The 16,519-nt window shown below is 36.1% G+C and overlaps 1 protein-coding gene across 1 annotated transcript in view; it reads left to right on the top strand.

Moving 5' to 3' along the window:
• The first annotated feature begins 14,129 nt into the window (after positions 1–14,129).
• Positions 14,130–16,519, top strand: part of LOC149117318 (hatching enzyme-like) — a 3,006-nt gene continuing 616 nt past the window's right edge. The window contains exon 1 of the mRNA XM_089281271.1: positions 14,130–14,224. Coding sequence (XP_089137397.1) covers positions 14,130–14,224 — 95 coding nt within the window. The remainder of the gene's footprint in view (positions 14,225–16,519) is intronic.

Raw genomic sequence — 16,519 nt, 5'->3', positions numbered from 1 at the left:
TGCATACAAGAGGAAAGCAATAAATAACGTACCAAAGACTCAATAAACATTTATACAGAACATTAACAAATGGTTTACTTCTTTTCTGCTGTTTGTAAAAAACTGCATTAAAACATTACAGAATAGTAACAAATGGTTTACTTCTTTTCTGCTGTTTGTAACAAACTGTATTAAAACATTACAGAACAGTAACAAATGGTTTACTTCTTTTCTGCTGTTTGTAAAAAACTGCATTAAAACATTACAGAACAGTAGCAAATGGTTGACTTCTTTTCCGCTGTTTGTAAAAAAACTACATTAAAACATCACAGAACAGAACAGAACAGCAACAAATAGTTTAATTCTTTTCTGCTATTTGTAACAAACTGTAATAAAACACTTTTTACAGAACAGTAACAATTCTGCACAAGTATTTCCTTCAAAATCCGATAGAAAAACAATATATTCGCAGAGGATTGAAAGATCAATATTAAATCTATAGCTACGGGCATTAAAAATTTAAATTTAAAATTTTTGGCTTAGAAAGCAAAGAAACGAACGCGGGAAATTCTTCCAAATGCCTTCTGGGTAATTTAAAGATGGCGGCTCATTTCCAGACTCTCTCTATTATCCAAGATGGCGACCATGCCAAAATTCCCCACCCTGGGGACATGATGTCTGATCAAAATCCCCACTCTGGGGATATACGTCACAGTCAAATAACCGTGGGTTGTCCCAGTCCCAGTTAATGTTTTAAGCTCAACGGTGAAATTTTCTCGGGTACGCAGAGCTAGCTTAATCATCCATCGATCTAAGGCAGCCACAAAGATATTAGTCAAATTACAAAAACTTAATCGTTTTTAAAGTTGCAAAAATCAAGAAATGGCGTCTTAAGTAATGATCTTCTTATGAAACTGGCAAAGTTCGCTTAAAAAATGTTCCGTTACGTTCAGTTAGAATTGCGAATATAATCTGCGCACTGAATGTTTTTAAAAGATTATTCATGGGGATAGTTTGTTCAAGTTTACTGTATTAGGACAAAGACACCACAAGGTTATTCTTGCGTATCGTGTAAAAATGACAAAAAGGATATTCGATTTGAAACCAGCAAAAAAATGGCCCTCGATTCTCTCTGTGAGAACGCTTTTATGTTAAATCTTTACATCACTTTTTCTAAAAGAGAAATTCACGCGAAAGCGCCATATTTAAATATCATGTGAATGTTTAACGGTTTAAAACAATGCAGACAATAATAGAGCAGATAAAAATGCAAGCATGCAAAGAGGCGTTGTCGCTATGTGCCTGATTGTTAACCATTGATCCAAACTTATTTTCCATATTCATGATGAGTCACGCGGTTCCGAGCTGATGTGTGTCAGTCAGAGAAGTTCGCGGACGGAATAAGATGTACATCTCTGTGTTCTTCACGAGAAGAAACTTGGAAGAAGAAACATCGAAGGCAGCTGGGAAAGTTGTTTCACACCGTTCTAATCTTTGGCTATGGTAAATTTCTACTTTTTCGGCATTTTATTTCTATGTAGAGCGAAGTCTTTTCTCAAAAGCTTTTCCAAATCCAAACACGTGCGCTTACTGACTTGCTTAACGTTTCGCCTCGAAGCTTTGGGAAACACCTCATGGCTTTAGCAAAGAGAACTATAGTAAGAACCATTCGTTAAGTTATAACTTTGTGGTCATCATTTTTCTACGAAAGTTCGACCCTGTTTCATGATTAAAAATCTTTCTTCGTCAAACTTAATTTGTCTTCCCAATGCGCATTTTTAACACTTCACTTGGAATTATGTTCGTACATAAATGCTTTTCTTTAATAGTGCACACGGTGGATTTGTTCTCAACATCTTTTTATCTCCTCCTACATTTAGAGAGAAGACTCCTGAGGAAAGAAATCTCAAGAAACCAGGAGCGGAAGAATTCAAACATGGAAAGTCCGAAGCTTGAGTGAAAACACAAAGATAAGAATATCATTGGGGAATTTTATTACACTGAATCCTTTCTTATAAGAAATGGCAGTTTGGTACGATAGAATTGAGCTCGCGACACTTCAAATTGAAAGGCAATCATTAAATTTTTTTTTTGTTTCTCGGGTTTTAAAATATTATTTGCGATCGAGAGACAAGTACAAAATCATTGGCTTTTAATTAAAATTCTGCCATTTTTATCAGAAAGGGTTTGAGAGGTTTTATTCCTTGAGCGATCACAACAGCAATTTATTCGCAAAACTCGCGAATAAAATTGATAGAAGATATTTTTTCAGAACAAAGAAAGCAATTAAGATAGGATCGAATGAAATCTATTTGTCTTGACTTGATTTCACGGGTTTATAAAATTACTGTACAATTTCATGATGCCGGATTTAGTTCCTTTTTTCGTGTTGTTTCTGCATCCTTTCTACCTTGGGAATTTTGATAACTTTTTGTTTGATTGAAAACCGCCAAATTGTGGTCGCTCAAGACACCTCTACTTTGTAAATAGATCGTAAGAGCCTATTTTAAGGTGGTATCTGTATGTCGAAAAGGAAGCCTTGATAGCATTGGGCCTTTTGTAACTATGACTTACGTGCACCAATCAAGTCAACGTTGAACAGTTTTACTGAGATTGTCTTGTTTTCTGAAAGTTCTCTAAGGACTGATCTTTTACAAAGGCAAAATTCAGTTCGTGACTTGAATTGTCTATGGCCAAGGACAATGTCCCTTTTCCAAATTAAAATACCGAAGTTGTGTAAAATTACTTTAATTTGGATCGAAATGTTTTGAAATGTTCCTTCACGAAGGCAAAATTTCAATAGGTGACTTGAATTGTCTATGGCTGAGGGCAATTCCCTTGTTCAAAAGTAAAACATGAGTGGTCGTATGAAAATTGTTTTAGTTTGGAACTGTTTTGAATTCCCTTGTTCTATTAAAATTTACTGGACTATAGTCTTTCAATTGTGTTTTGTCGAGGGCGATACCCCTGTTCAAAATTAATAAAATTGTCTTGTGAACAGTGCTCTTGTTTTGAAGCGAAATTAGTAAGTACTTGGCACAATTATCAAGCTCTTTATTTTAATGAATAATTGTACGAATCAAAGAATTAGAAACATTATTAATTTTGACTTTGGTCAAAAATATAGAGCTGTATTCCAACGAAAAATTGAAAAAAAATAGTCGATCGTTTAAATATTTATTGTCGGTTCTCAAAGAAACTGAAGTCATTGAAATGAATTTTGTCTATAAATTTGTTCGAAATTTACTTTGATCAATCTTTACATTTGAAACTAATGTTGACACGATAACAATTTTGAAATTTCCTCCTTTTGATTTTTCTTTGCTTAATCGAATTTAGTGGAAAGATTTTCGACGTACAGAGCCGCTTTAAAATAATATTAACAGGGCATGCTGGGTTTCTGAAATGATTGTTATTTACTGAAAATTACAGTATCGGCGAGAATTTCTTAAGGCATTTTGGTAGGGCGAAGGGTCGGTAAAGTCTCGGTCTTCACTTATTGTTTGGGAGGGACAAAGAATCAATCAGAAACCCATGTTCTCTTGGCATAGTCGGTGAGATTGTAAAGAATTATGTCTGGTTTCTACGGAGTGATAGCGATCGTGTCGGTATAGAAATAATCGCTCGATTTTTTTTTAAAATCTATCGTTGGGAATTGGCAAACATTTTATCCAAAATATAAAGGCACAGAATAGATTTTGAATATGTTTAGTGACTACCAGACATATTCTTTAAAACCTCACTGACTTTATCAGGGCTTTCATGCAGTTTCTGATTGCTACACAGGACCAAAATCAATAAAAAATGGGCGAATGATTTAAGCATAATTAAGATGAATTTTTTTAAAACAATTTTCTCTCTTATGCGTCGTTTATGAAATTTTTTGCTCAAATTTGGGTCACAATTTTCTTCAGATTTTGCTATATTTTCTCTTTGTTTTTTTCTGTGTTCTGATCAGTTTTAAATTTTATCGTTTTCTAAAACTTTTCTCAGGACTAATCTTTTACTAAGGCCAAATGCTTATTCGTGAGTTGAATTGTCTAAGGTTGAGGGCAATGCCCCTGTTCAAAATTAAAAGACAAGTAGCCGTATGAAAATTGTTTTAAATTGCTTTGAAAAGTTTACGCTTTTTCTAAATCTTTATGAAGGAAAAATTACAATTTGTGACTTGAATTGTCGATGGCTTGGGTGAGTGCCCTGTCCAATTTATAAACATGAGTGGTCGTATGAAAATTGTTTCAGTTTAGGACTGTTTTAAATTGTCTTGTCCTCTAAAACTTTATGAAGGCAGGGTACAGTTTGTGACTTGAATTATCTATGGCTGAGGGTAATGTCCTTGTTCAAAGTCGATAAACGAGTGTTCGTATGGAAATTGTTTTAATTTGGATTTTAATTTGACGAGTGCTAAAATTAAAATACATTTTTAAATTGCTTGCTCAAACGTTCGCTTAAATTTCTTTCGGATTTTGCGATTTGGTTTTGGTTCGTTGCCTGTCCTGTGTAGCAAACGTTAACGAATGGTTTTGATGTTGCCCGACTTAATTCCTTGAAGGTAACTTGGCAAGCCGTAAACGCATCTCGAAATTGGCTCCGAATTATTCGGAAATGTTTTTTTTTTTTTATCGGCTTAAAGTAACGAAAGTTGTGGAATTTACTCGCGCGTTGGATAAGAAATTTGTTCAAATTTGGGTAGATTTTATTTTTAATATCTGATACTTATGGCTTGCCTTAGCTATCTTCTTGAAATATAGTGCATGATGATATCACATTAAATAGTTCTGCCTTCAACGGCGAGCAGCTAGAAATCTATTTACACAAGTGAGACGAGCTAGTTAAAATTTGTGCAACTGGCACGTTTAAGTCTCTTAAATATTCGGTTGAAAACTGTTTTCACCCTCTCAGTGTTATGCAGAAACGTGACAGTTGTATAAATTTTGGTCTTGCTCTTCTCATTTCGGTAAATAGGTTTCTAGCTTCTCGTCGTTTTACGGCTTAGTATTTAACAAGATATCATCATGGATTTTATACTTGAACACAAACAAATATTCACGGGATTCAAAATTTTTCCGCTACTTTGTGTTCAAGATCGTATATGTTGGGTTTTTTTGGCGGGAAACGTTCAAGGGGGTACCCCCTTAAAATTTTTGTCGAAAAAGTTGTCAGGGGAAACGCTGTGCAAATTTCGTCCAATTTTCCCGCCAAAAGTCTTAGTATATATAGGGCAAATTTTTTGATGACACCTTTGTAATCATTTCACTTAAATAATTAAATATTGTTAGTAGAAAATTAAAGATGAATAAAACAATTGAAATGAAACACTTGTTGTGAGTACTTTATTGTCTGAAATATTTTATTTACTTTATAATAAAGATTACAAAGAAATGGAACCTGAATAAAAGATTGAATTTATTGACTATTAAGTTAACTAGTAATTTAGAATTAAATTACATCTTCTGTAAAAAAAAAAAAAAATTGGCGCATGCGTATTTTAGGCGCCGTATTTTTCCTAAGTCTTGGCGGGAAAATTAAAAATGTTTTTAAAACAGATGTTAGCAAGTAATTTTTTTTTAAAAAAAGTTGGCGCATGCGTATTATAAGCGCCCATATTTTTTCTAAGCTTTTTGGCGGGAAAGTTAAAAATTTTGAAAAGGGTTACCATTGGAGTAAATTTACGTAGTCATGACAATTTTTCAGAAAATATTTAACAAACACAATAAATTGATTTTGTACAAAGCCAACTCGACGAAATGCGCTTGAAATAACTCGACAAAAACTTAGCAGTGAATTTTTGTTACTAAATTCTGAATTCAAGAAAAAACTTTCGATTTTGGTTGAGACATTTTAAATAAACAAGACAATCTATTCTGAAATTGGTCCATGAAAGAAAACTAGAAAAAAATTGTGATTCTAAACGCGAAGGCTAACTAAAAAAAATTTTCCTCTCAAGGAAAATCAAAGAATTACGAAGCTCACTATACGAGAACTCGGAGAATCACATGATAGAAACGAACGTGACTATTGAACTGCAGCGGTGTTGCGCTTCGCTAACAACCGTTGAGTATATGTTAATAAAGTTTTGCAAGGGAATTATTCAAATTCAGGAAATGTTGCAGTATTTTTAACTACTAACTCAAAAATAAACATAAAGTCTCGTTTGGTACCCTGCTACCTTACTTTTTATCTAAACAAGCCAGCAAAATATCAAAAGGCACTTTACAATCTTTATTTGCTAACTTAACAGTTAAATCTCCAGTTGCAATGCCGTGTATTGCCGTGTAAATTCTTGCATAAAAACTCATTATGATATTCTCAATAGCCGCTAGCTAACGCAACACCACTGATGCTCAAGAGTCACGTACGCGTCAGTCACACAATCCACCGAGCTCTCGCATCGTGAACAAAGGCAAAACATTAAAACTGGATCAAAATTTGTAAAAGCAAAGCTGAAGAAACTTTTCTTACAAAACCTAACTCCAAATTATTTTTCGGGCCAGTTCGGTCTTATGGACAGCCTTCGTGTTCTGCTTAATTGTGGGGAAAACCTCACAGATCCTAACGTTTAGTCCACGAAAAAAATCCTATCTTACACGTCCTAGAGTTTGGCTTGAAAAAAAGTTCTCAGTCTGCCTTACTTTGGTCTCTTCTGTATTATGTCTTGTCCCAAGTGTCCTGTCTTCTTAAAGTTACCACCATTGTCTTGTATTTGCCTTTATCTTTCCTCCATTGTATGGTCAGAAAGCCTGAAAGAAAGAAAAACAAATGTTTGACATATCATACTGAAGTTTCGAGTTGTTTTGTTTTGTTTTTGCGGCTACGTAAAGCTTTTCTTATCCTATCCCAATAACCTTGTTTAGATATTCGCATCACCTGTTTGTTGACAATGTTCTGATTTTGTAAGGAGAAATTGGATTTAAATCACTTTTGTAAGCAAATAGATCAGAAAATCTCCATTCGCTAATCGTAACATTATTTGCACAGCGGTAACAGTTTAATTAACAATGGCTATGAGATACCTTCTGTCTTCGTCAGTTATTCTTTGAGCAAGCAAGAATTTAGTTAAGTTTACAAACTGTTTATACTAGAGTACAGGTTTCGAAACTAACAATTGAAATTCTTGTAACAATAGTTTTTTGGCTTGTAACAATAGTTTTTTTGGCCGGAAAATTAAAAAAAAAAATTTACATACATCACCATAGATCACCAATCTCGTATATCTAACTCGGTGAAATAAGCTTAATAAAAGTATTCTCTAGAAAAGTGATTTCGAGGGCTCCTTACTCAAATTTGAGCGTTTCAAGACAATGTTTTCCCTTCTTTGTTAAAAAAAAAAGTTTTGGAAACACAAAGATTTAAATGAACGAGAATAACAAAAAACGTGGAAGTTATACTAAAAAACGTTTTATTCAGTTATTTCTTTCAACAGCAAATCACGAATTACACAAATTTCAACATTCAGGACAATGTTTTCTGTTATAGCAAAACTTTCGAAAACAACGAGAGAAAACTTTGAAGCAAAATTTTCAAAAATTGTAGCTTCGAAAAATGTAGAGCTTATCTCCTTCAAATATGACTCTGTGAGCTGGAAGAAGTACATTTTCTAAAACTTTTTCTCTGAAATTCGTTTTTGCTTGAGGTACTTTGCCAAACAGACAATTCATTGCTGTAAATTATGTATTAGATGTACGTAGCGAATAAATATATTGTCATCTCCATGATTTAATATATGTTTGCTCCTTTGCGTGCGAGCGTGCGAGTCCATGACCACTACATGTGTTATCCTGAAAGCTAGTGTTTTTATAATATTTTTAATAAGAGAACTGTTTTCAATTTTACTACGATTCATTCTTGCTGAGGTCCCTCGATGTTTTTATTATCCCTGTTATTAAAATTAACAAAACTGAAAAAAGTTAAAGAAAATTCGGTACAACACTTAAATACCACCAACCTGCTGTGTAAATGGGCCGCCTTATTAAAGCTGTCGAGGTTTTAGTTGTATGGCTGCTTATTTACGAGAAACAAAATGTGAATTGATAGATTAACATACTACCACTGTTCCTTTATTGCAAGTTCTATTCCAACTCATCGGGATGACATTTTAGCTCTTTAATTAATTGACTACAATCTACAAATTAAATCAAGAAAACAACATGTATAAGAGACGTTATCAAAGCGATAAACAGCGCTACATTACTGAATACAGACAGACAAACAAACAAACAAACAAACAAACAAGCAGAAAAGCAGACAGTTCAGAATATTGCTAAATCACTGTCCAAAACAATACAAAACAAAGCGAGGCAAAGATATTACACAAAATAACACGAAAACCACCAGTATGCATGACAAAGTAGAGTATGTACATGATCATAAAATTTGTTGTTTTTTTTTTGACAAAATCACAGCTAAGCGGTGAGTAACCGACGAAATTGTCATTCGATCAGCCCTCCTTAGCCCACCCCCCAGCCCTCTCTCTCCCAACCGTAGCGGAGAAAGTGTGTGTCACTTAAAGACAAGCGCGTAAACTAAGTGATACTATCGGCTTGGTGTTCTAAACTCTCAGAAATGACATTGATAATCCAGCAAGCAATTCAGTAATAAGAATGATTATTTTTAGCCTAGGACCAGAAGTTCAGGTTACCCGAAGAAATAGTATCATAACAAGCATCAATGTCATCTTAGTTCAATCCCAACCTCATTGGAACTCACTGCATTCCTGGAATAAAGAGTAATAGAACTGTAAAGTGATCGACTTGACGGCAAAGTTTTCCTTATTATCTGCTTGAGAGGTACTTGATCGTACTTGAGTGTTTCGTTACAAAAATATCGTGTACCCAGTTTAAAATTCTTAAGCTGCATGAATACCTCTTGGCTGGCCAAAACCCCACTAGACCCTGGCTCCCGGCCCTGCCCTAGAGAGATTCTGTGTGGTATGGCAAGTAAAATGAACAAAATCAGGTCATTCCGGGAATCGCTAGCGATAATATGGCAAACAACCTTTGGCTTAGTGCGCCACGCAAAGTGACGGTTGTACCGCTTCATACAGTGAAGCATAGAATCTGACTTGGGGCGAAATGATCAGTTTTAAATAATAAACCTGTTGGTGGGATTTATAATTAAAGTCCTAGCAATACATCATTACGTTATGACTTATTTTCTACCCTAAAGCAAGTTGTTAAATTAATTCCCAGATAATCAATGCAAAATACCAAATCTTGTTTGGTTCCAACAACAACAACAGCAACCGTTGAATCGTTTATTTAAACACGATTTTAAGAACGCAGTTCTAAATGGATTTGTACTGGCCGTACGTACAATCAGCTTTCTGAGAGTAAAAGTTAAATTACCTCTACAAAATACAAAGCAACACTGACGAATAATACATACCTTGAGGAGTACTCAAACCCATTTGCTCAGAATACACTGTCACATCTGGTTTCACGAAGCATGTGCTCTCAAAGTTTGCTTGAAGAATAGTTCTTGTTGCAATTTTATGGGTTTCATTTCTGCTCCAGATGGCAAGGATAATCCCAAAGTGAAGGCTGATACTTCTTCGTCGCAATTTACGCGACCAAAGTTGGATTTTCCGTAGATTTACATTTTAAACGTGGATGGCAAACGTACAAAGGGGTCCGAAGGCAGAACGCATCGCGAGATGAAATAATTTGCAATTAAAATTTTCAAACTTTTGCGAGTACGCACCAAAAAGTTTAATTACTGCTATAGTTTGATTGGTTGAACTTCTCATGGCAGTTAAGCGCGGAATATTTAGAATTTACGTTGATCGCAACCACTTTAAAACCTTTCTTTCTGATCTTTCTTGTTAATCTGCACCTCTTTTGTTCTATGGGGCATTGTTTGTGTTCTTTAGGAAATCTACTCTGGTTTTGAACAGGCTAACGAATTTAAAACAATATGAGTAGAACTTTTCTTACAGCGTATATATTAGAGTATAATTATTTTCACTTTGAAGATGGTCGAGCCTATGTTTAGGAGCTAGCGCCTTCATCTTTTAGGTTCCTTCAACAAAACAATATGGAACAAGCTAAAGTTTAAGAATAATGATGTTGCTCGTCCATTTTTAAAGTTAATGTTAAAAAACAATCGGAAGCGTGCAAATGACTCGTGCGGGAAATTTGCCTTTGAAAATTTCACGGCCAAAAGCGAAAACATGACCGTGAGTATAGGTGAGATTTCTCATTAGAATTATTTTTGTATGTTTCGATTCCATGCTTAAAGTATATTTTCGTTTTCGTATCAACTAGATGTATTTCAAAAATCACAGACTATAACTTTGTTAAACTGCCTAACGATAGCCTTTGATTAGCTACACGGTTACACGAAGGCTAGCAGAATGATTGGTGTCCAAATTTTACGGATGTTAATGGATTTAGACAGAAAATGGGGAATTTAGAATTGAGCATCGAAATTGTTATTCGCGCCGAACCGTCTATTCTGGACCAGACGAACGAGTTATGTACTCGCATCTGATTGGTTTATAAACAATGTAATTGGGTGGGGCTATATCGCAGCTTGCACATGCGTTGAACCGTGAAACCATCCTGTTAAGGCAACTTGAAACGTAAAGAAGATAAATTGCTAACAAAGAGTTTGCGGGGTGGTTAGTTTACACAAAGGCCAGATTTAATTCGTAAGTTCTCTTAATTGTACCAAAAAAAGGGGGGGGGGGGGGGGGGGTAAATGAATACTGGTGAAATTACAAAATATTTACAGTTGCATGTTGTGAACGGTTAGAGCTTCATTCCCCGCACCTCGAAGTCTGAATTTCAGCCTACGCCTAACTACAAAAATCCGGGGTTTTTTGGAGACTTCTAGACGCTGAAAAGATTTTTAGAAAGTCTCGAGATTTTTAGAAGAAGTTAGCAAGTTCAAAGGATTTTTAGAGTTTTTAGAGGCAAAAAAAGTCTGTGAGATGCGTTAGAAATCTTTAGAGGTAGGAATTAGAGAAATAATGTTTGTATATGCGCGCATTTAAGAACCCAATTCGCTTGTAAAGCTATATATATATATGTGAGTGACAAGAGGCTTCAGTCATGGCTTCGTGCACCACGGTTTCACCATTCAATAAACCTTGAGTTTATTTTAACCATTGAGGGGATTTTTAGACGCATTCTCGGGATGTGTTGGAAAATTTTGGTAATTTTCGTTAAAATTTTGAGACTTTTAGAATAGGAAATGAGATCTTTGGACTAAGAAATGAGATTTTTAGAACTTTTTCTGAGATTTTTAGAACTTTTTTGGAGATTTTTTAGAACTTTTTTGGAGATTATCCGGATAGACTTTAGGCGACGTTCCGGGATTATTGTAGCTAAGCCTGTTTTAGTCGTTGACGGCTGAAATTCAGACTACGCACCTCGATGGCCCGAAAATATTTCTATCATAAAGCGAAACACACGGGGGAAGACGAGGGAAAAGCGAGAGAACCCAGAAAGATATGTATGAGGGAACACAAATTAAAGGCAACTCCATCTGCAAAGAGCTAAAGCAAGGGAGAACCCACAGTAAATGCACGAACGTCTTATTTTGGGACTGACAACTTTCAGGGGATTTGATCATCCGATATTGACTATTCGTGAAGAAAACAAGTTTTCCTTTAGAATGCTTGCGGCTACGTGTTTGCTGAAGAGGTTTACAAAATAGAAGTTGCCTGCATATCACAGAGATGCAAAACATTAAAATTCATAGCAACATGATAGAGTCCCTTCCGAAATCTACGATGTTTGGGCACTATTTTTTCCATGTTGAAAGAGTTTTTCGGCTGGTACTGGGTGTATATGTTCTTCGGCAACGTAATCCACATCTGAAATAAAACGTGTAGGAAGATTCTCAGATTTCTTTGAATGCAGTCTGAACAAACAGGTAGACAGGTAACTCTCTTGCCGTGCTTGTTTACAACTGTACTTTAAATCAAACAAGGAGAACGTAATTTCAACTTTTAGTCGATCGTGTTTTGGTGATTACAAGGCTGAACCTGGATAGATATCATCGGACTTCAATTTAATCCTAAAATATTATACTTCTTACCTTTGTTCGTGAAAAGAAATGACAACAACAACAACAATAAGAACTCTAGATCAAACTCCCAAATTCACAAGGTTATTATTATTACTTTTTAGATTGAGAAGTCCAGCTTCCAAATCATAAAATACAACACGGTAATTTTTTTTTAGCTTGAATGGATCACGTTTCCTCCTACGTAGCGATTAGAGTTGTGATAACTATTCGTCCAGTTCTGGTTATTAACGAAAGTCAAATTCAGTCTGTTTCTTAATACACTGCAAGAATACTTTAATTAGTTCGTTTTTGATTTCTCGGCAGCTGGATACTGTACGCTGACAGGCTATAACTCGTTAATTGATACTTTTTTTCCTCTTTCCTCTTTTCTTTTCTTTTCTTTTCCATTCTTTTCTTTGGAACAAATCTGAATAAAAAGAGAGATAGAGAGCGAATAAAGGAGAGCTCTTTTAGTTAACAGATTAAATCTTTTATACACGGTTCATTATTTGCCTTCATCTTGTACGATTAAGCACTTCCGAGCTTCCCTGTGGATTAAGTTCACCGTAATTCAATCCATTAAGAGGGTTTCCCCATTCACGCAGATACTAAATTCTACTAAGCTTATATGTAACATGGCCTAGCATCTCTGAAGCCCCAAAAGTGCATGGGTCATTGTTTGTGTGATGTCTCCGTGTTCAAACAGTCCTTACAGGTGTTACCGTGGGTTGTATTTCAGTAACAGGAGTATGCATTTGACAATGTAATGCATCAGTCAATTCCAGCAGTGCCCATCCCCCCCCCCTCCGGGCTAACCCCCCGGCATTTGTATTTTTTTTTAAAAAAATGGGCAAATTCCCCGGGGTGGGGACACATAAGCTGTCTAACTGCCCCGGGGTGGGGACGAAGAAAGAGGGCAAATGCTCCGCCCCCGGGATCGTCGCCTTCCAACACCTCTGCAGCTTTCTAATTAACCAGTGAATAAAACGGTCAAACGTTCAGTATTTCAACGCAACGGTAAGACTTCAAGGACAACAGTACATGTTAGTTGATTCTGATTATCTTTATTTCTTTATATTTGTTTTTAACAGTTTGCTAGAGGATAGCTTGTATTGCGGCGGACGTGCCCCCAGCCGCGAGCGATGATAGGTGCCTGTATTCGCAGGCTACTTTTTCTGTGAAGAATCAAGACATTTTAAATGATGACGCATTACATTTTAAGCTCGCAAGATCTGTCTTGAAGATCGCATCATTTGAATTCGCCAACCTTAAGTATTTTAACTCCACTTTCATGAATTTAAAAAATGCTAGGCTAGTTTGGAATGCGAAATGCGACATAGTCGTGTTCACGTCAGTTATTGTTTTGTGATAAACAAAATATAGTTCACCTTGTCGCTTATATTTATATGCTTACAAGTAATGAAGAAATATCTAAAATTGAGAAAAAATACCTTTAAAAACATCTGCAAGTTTCTCTAGTCCCTGACGGCCAAGCCATTGTTCGACAAACGGCTCGTCCTTCCCGATGAACTCATCCATGGCACTTTGCAAAACACGTGTGTCGAATGCCAGGGGGTCGCCCCGGGGTACGCAAAAGCCCAGCCCCCGGGCCGCGATAAAATTGCGGATGCCCCACCCCCGGGACTGACAACGTGAGCAAATGCCCCTCGGTTGCCCGGTGGGGGGGGGGGGGGATGTGCACTGCTGGAATTGACTGATGCATAAAGACAGGTGGCAGGTGAACGACTTTCGTTGGGTGTATATGTTCTTCGGCAGTGTGATCCACGTCTGAAAATGGAAACGTGTGAACAGATTCTCAGTTTTCGTTGAAAATAGTCTGGACAAACAGCTAAGCAAATATCTGCAAATATACCATTGTGCTTGTTGACAATCGTGCTTTAAATCAAACAAGAAGAACGGAATTTGAACTTTCTGTGGGTCGTTCTTTACTGAGAATCGAAAACACTTTTTAAATGACCCTCAGTTACAGAGGCATAGAATTTTCTGACATTATTACCTGCGGCTGAGTAAAGACAGCAATACACAGGATCCAATGTCCCGGTCATCCGCTAGATAAGGAACCGTCTGATTCAGTGCTAACAGCAATTGTATTTTGGTTCAAGAAGAAAAGTTCGACCATGTTTTTCTCTCTGGGTGTTGTCTCGCTGCTTCTTGTCTCAGGCAGAGCTGCTAGCGATCTGGATCCCGATACTGAAGGAGTGGACGAGATGGAGTTTGCTGTGGTAAGTTTAATTCTTAGCTCCAAATAAAATACTTTGGTAACAAGGATAACATTAAGCACGTAAGCAAAGTATATTTTTTATTGCTACGCTTTTAGTAGAGCAAGGTCAAATTGCAGCCATTATTTTCAGGTTTTTTTTGTTAAATAAGACCTTGCTGTATCATTTCTGAGAAATGTACTGTTACTGATAGAGACTTCCTCTTTAAATCTGTGTTGTTTGTCATTAATTACGTGGGCAATCGATTCACATTATTCGTCTTGCAAGTGTAGCTATGGTCGGTTAGAAGCAAAGCAACAATCGACTGAGAAAATGAGTCACTTGAGCTATTTTTTCATTTAGGCAGCCATACTCCATGTTGTTGAAAGTCATTAAAAAAATCGCAAACAGTTTCCGCGTTTGTATCGAGTTATAGGAAAATAGCGAACGACGTGACTACGAAATTTTCTTTTTTTCCTTTTTTGCTAACTGGTAACTTCCCAATAACAAAATAACTGAGAGCTATCATCACATTCAATATGTTACATCCTATAAGTGGGTCTGAGGTTTAAATCTCCCTAGGTTGCTGACGCTACACACAAGAAAATAATTGCATTTCCTAAACAACAGATACATACATTTGATATTATGAAACATTGTAGTCACCATGTGTCTTCTCATTGGCTAAAAGCCTACCGTTAATTCTGGGAAACAGCGCAACCTACAGATTATTTACTAATCCGCTAGCAGATTAGTGAATAACCTGTAGGGTGCGCGCAATGCATGATTTTCAAGAGCAATGTCAAGTTCACGGACAGCGAAGTAAGAATATGGCTTGTCGAAAATAAACTGTGTTCGGTGCCATAATGCGCTTGTCGTTATTTTCTTAAAACAATGTACAATAAAACAATTATTAGATTCGGTTTTTGTGACATCCGAATTAATCATGGTCTCGGTTAGTGTTATGAGCCTTAGCCTTCCGCTTCGGCTGATAACACTTACCTCGACCTTGATTATTCCGGATATCACAAAAACTTCATCCAATAATTGTTGATAAACTGCATGGCCTAAACTAAGTAGAAATTCCTATCTTAAGGTTACGGTATACCTTCAGGGGTGTCTCGCGTGCAAGCGATGTGGCGCGTACAGTTTAAGCGGTAGATACCTAAACCTCTATATCAAATTAAAGCTTATAGAGCTGGCTATCAAACTATACCAATAATTTTGAAATAACATGAATTGTCGAATTTTTCACGAGCCAAAAGGTCTTGGTCCAAGACAAGTTTTACGTATTATGTCAAATATTCTGGTCAAGACTTATCGGAGTCAGATCAGCAAAAGGCCATCTCTCAAGCGTTTCAGAAATGGAAAGATGCCTGTAATGCACATACTTTTACTCAACAACTGACCCTAGCAGCCCTGACTTTAAGATCAGGTTAGATTAAACTTTTCTTTTCCTGTTTTGTTTGCTTTACTTTGTTTTGTTTAGTCTTGTTTTTGTTTTTGTTCTTGTCTTTTGTTTGTTTTGCTTTTGGTTGGAAAAATGAACAGTGTTATAAGAGATGCTTCAAAAATTTTGAACTTCATTCAAGTTCGTAATGACACTTATACTAGTACATCGATAAAATTGCAAACATTTATTCTACCAAAGGTGAGGCTACGCGGTGACTGTCTAAATAGACCAGATAATTTAAGATGGCATGGTTTGACAAATACTTGACACCTTTTTGCACTACATACACACAAACATACATACATTTACTTTTTGATAAGGAAGGTCTGAATATGGCAACCTTAGGGCTGGTGTGGACCGGCCATAAAATTTAAGTAACCTAATATTTTACAAAGAATGGAAATCTTAAAAATATTTTAAAAATCTGGATTTTTAGTATTAATTAAGCAAGCCTCTTTTTGAAATTGTATCTGGTCGAGAGACCTGGAGGCATTTTTAAGCTGTAAAGATGAAACGTCCTTGATGACTTTAAGGGATGGCATTCCATACCATGGGGACCCTAGACCTTACGCTATTTCTACCAAGTTCACTGTTATACCGTATTAGAGAAAAGTCATCCAACGGGCTTACTGTATTATGAACAAAGTACCAGCCATTTAAAATTAAAGATTAAAAAATGTAGAAGCAATCACTGTGTGTTATTAAACAATAACTACACGCTCAAGAGGTCTGAAATGTTTTCTTCCAGTTTTTTGTCGTAAGTCTATCTTTTATTAACTACTGACTCATGCCGTACAGTGCTTCATCGGGTTATGGTGCTCACTGGAAGTTTGAAGATCACGAAAGAAGTTTAAGA

This window comes from Orbicella faveolata, unplaced genomic scaffold, assembly GCF_042242905.1.
Source record: "Orbicella faveolata isolate gen_17 unplaced genomic scaffold, um_ofav_v1 contig_12, whole genome shotgun sequence".
NCBI lineage: Eukaryota > Metazoa > Cnidaria > Anthozoa > Scleractinia > Merulinidae > Orbicella > Orbicella faveolata.
The sequence above is the reverse complement of the archived record's forward strand: the minus strand, read 5'-3'. Positions and strand labels throughout refer to the sequence as shown.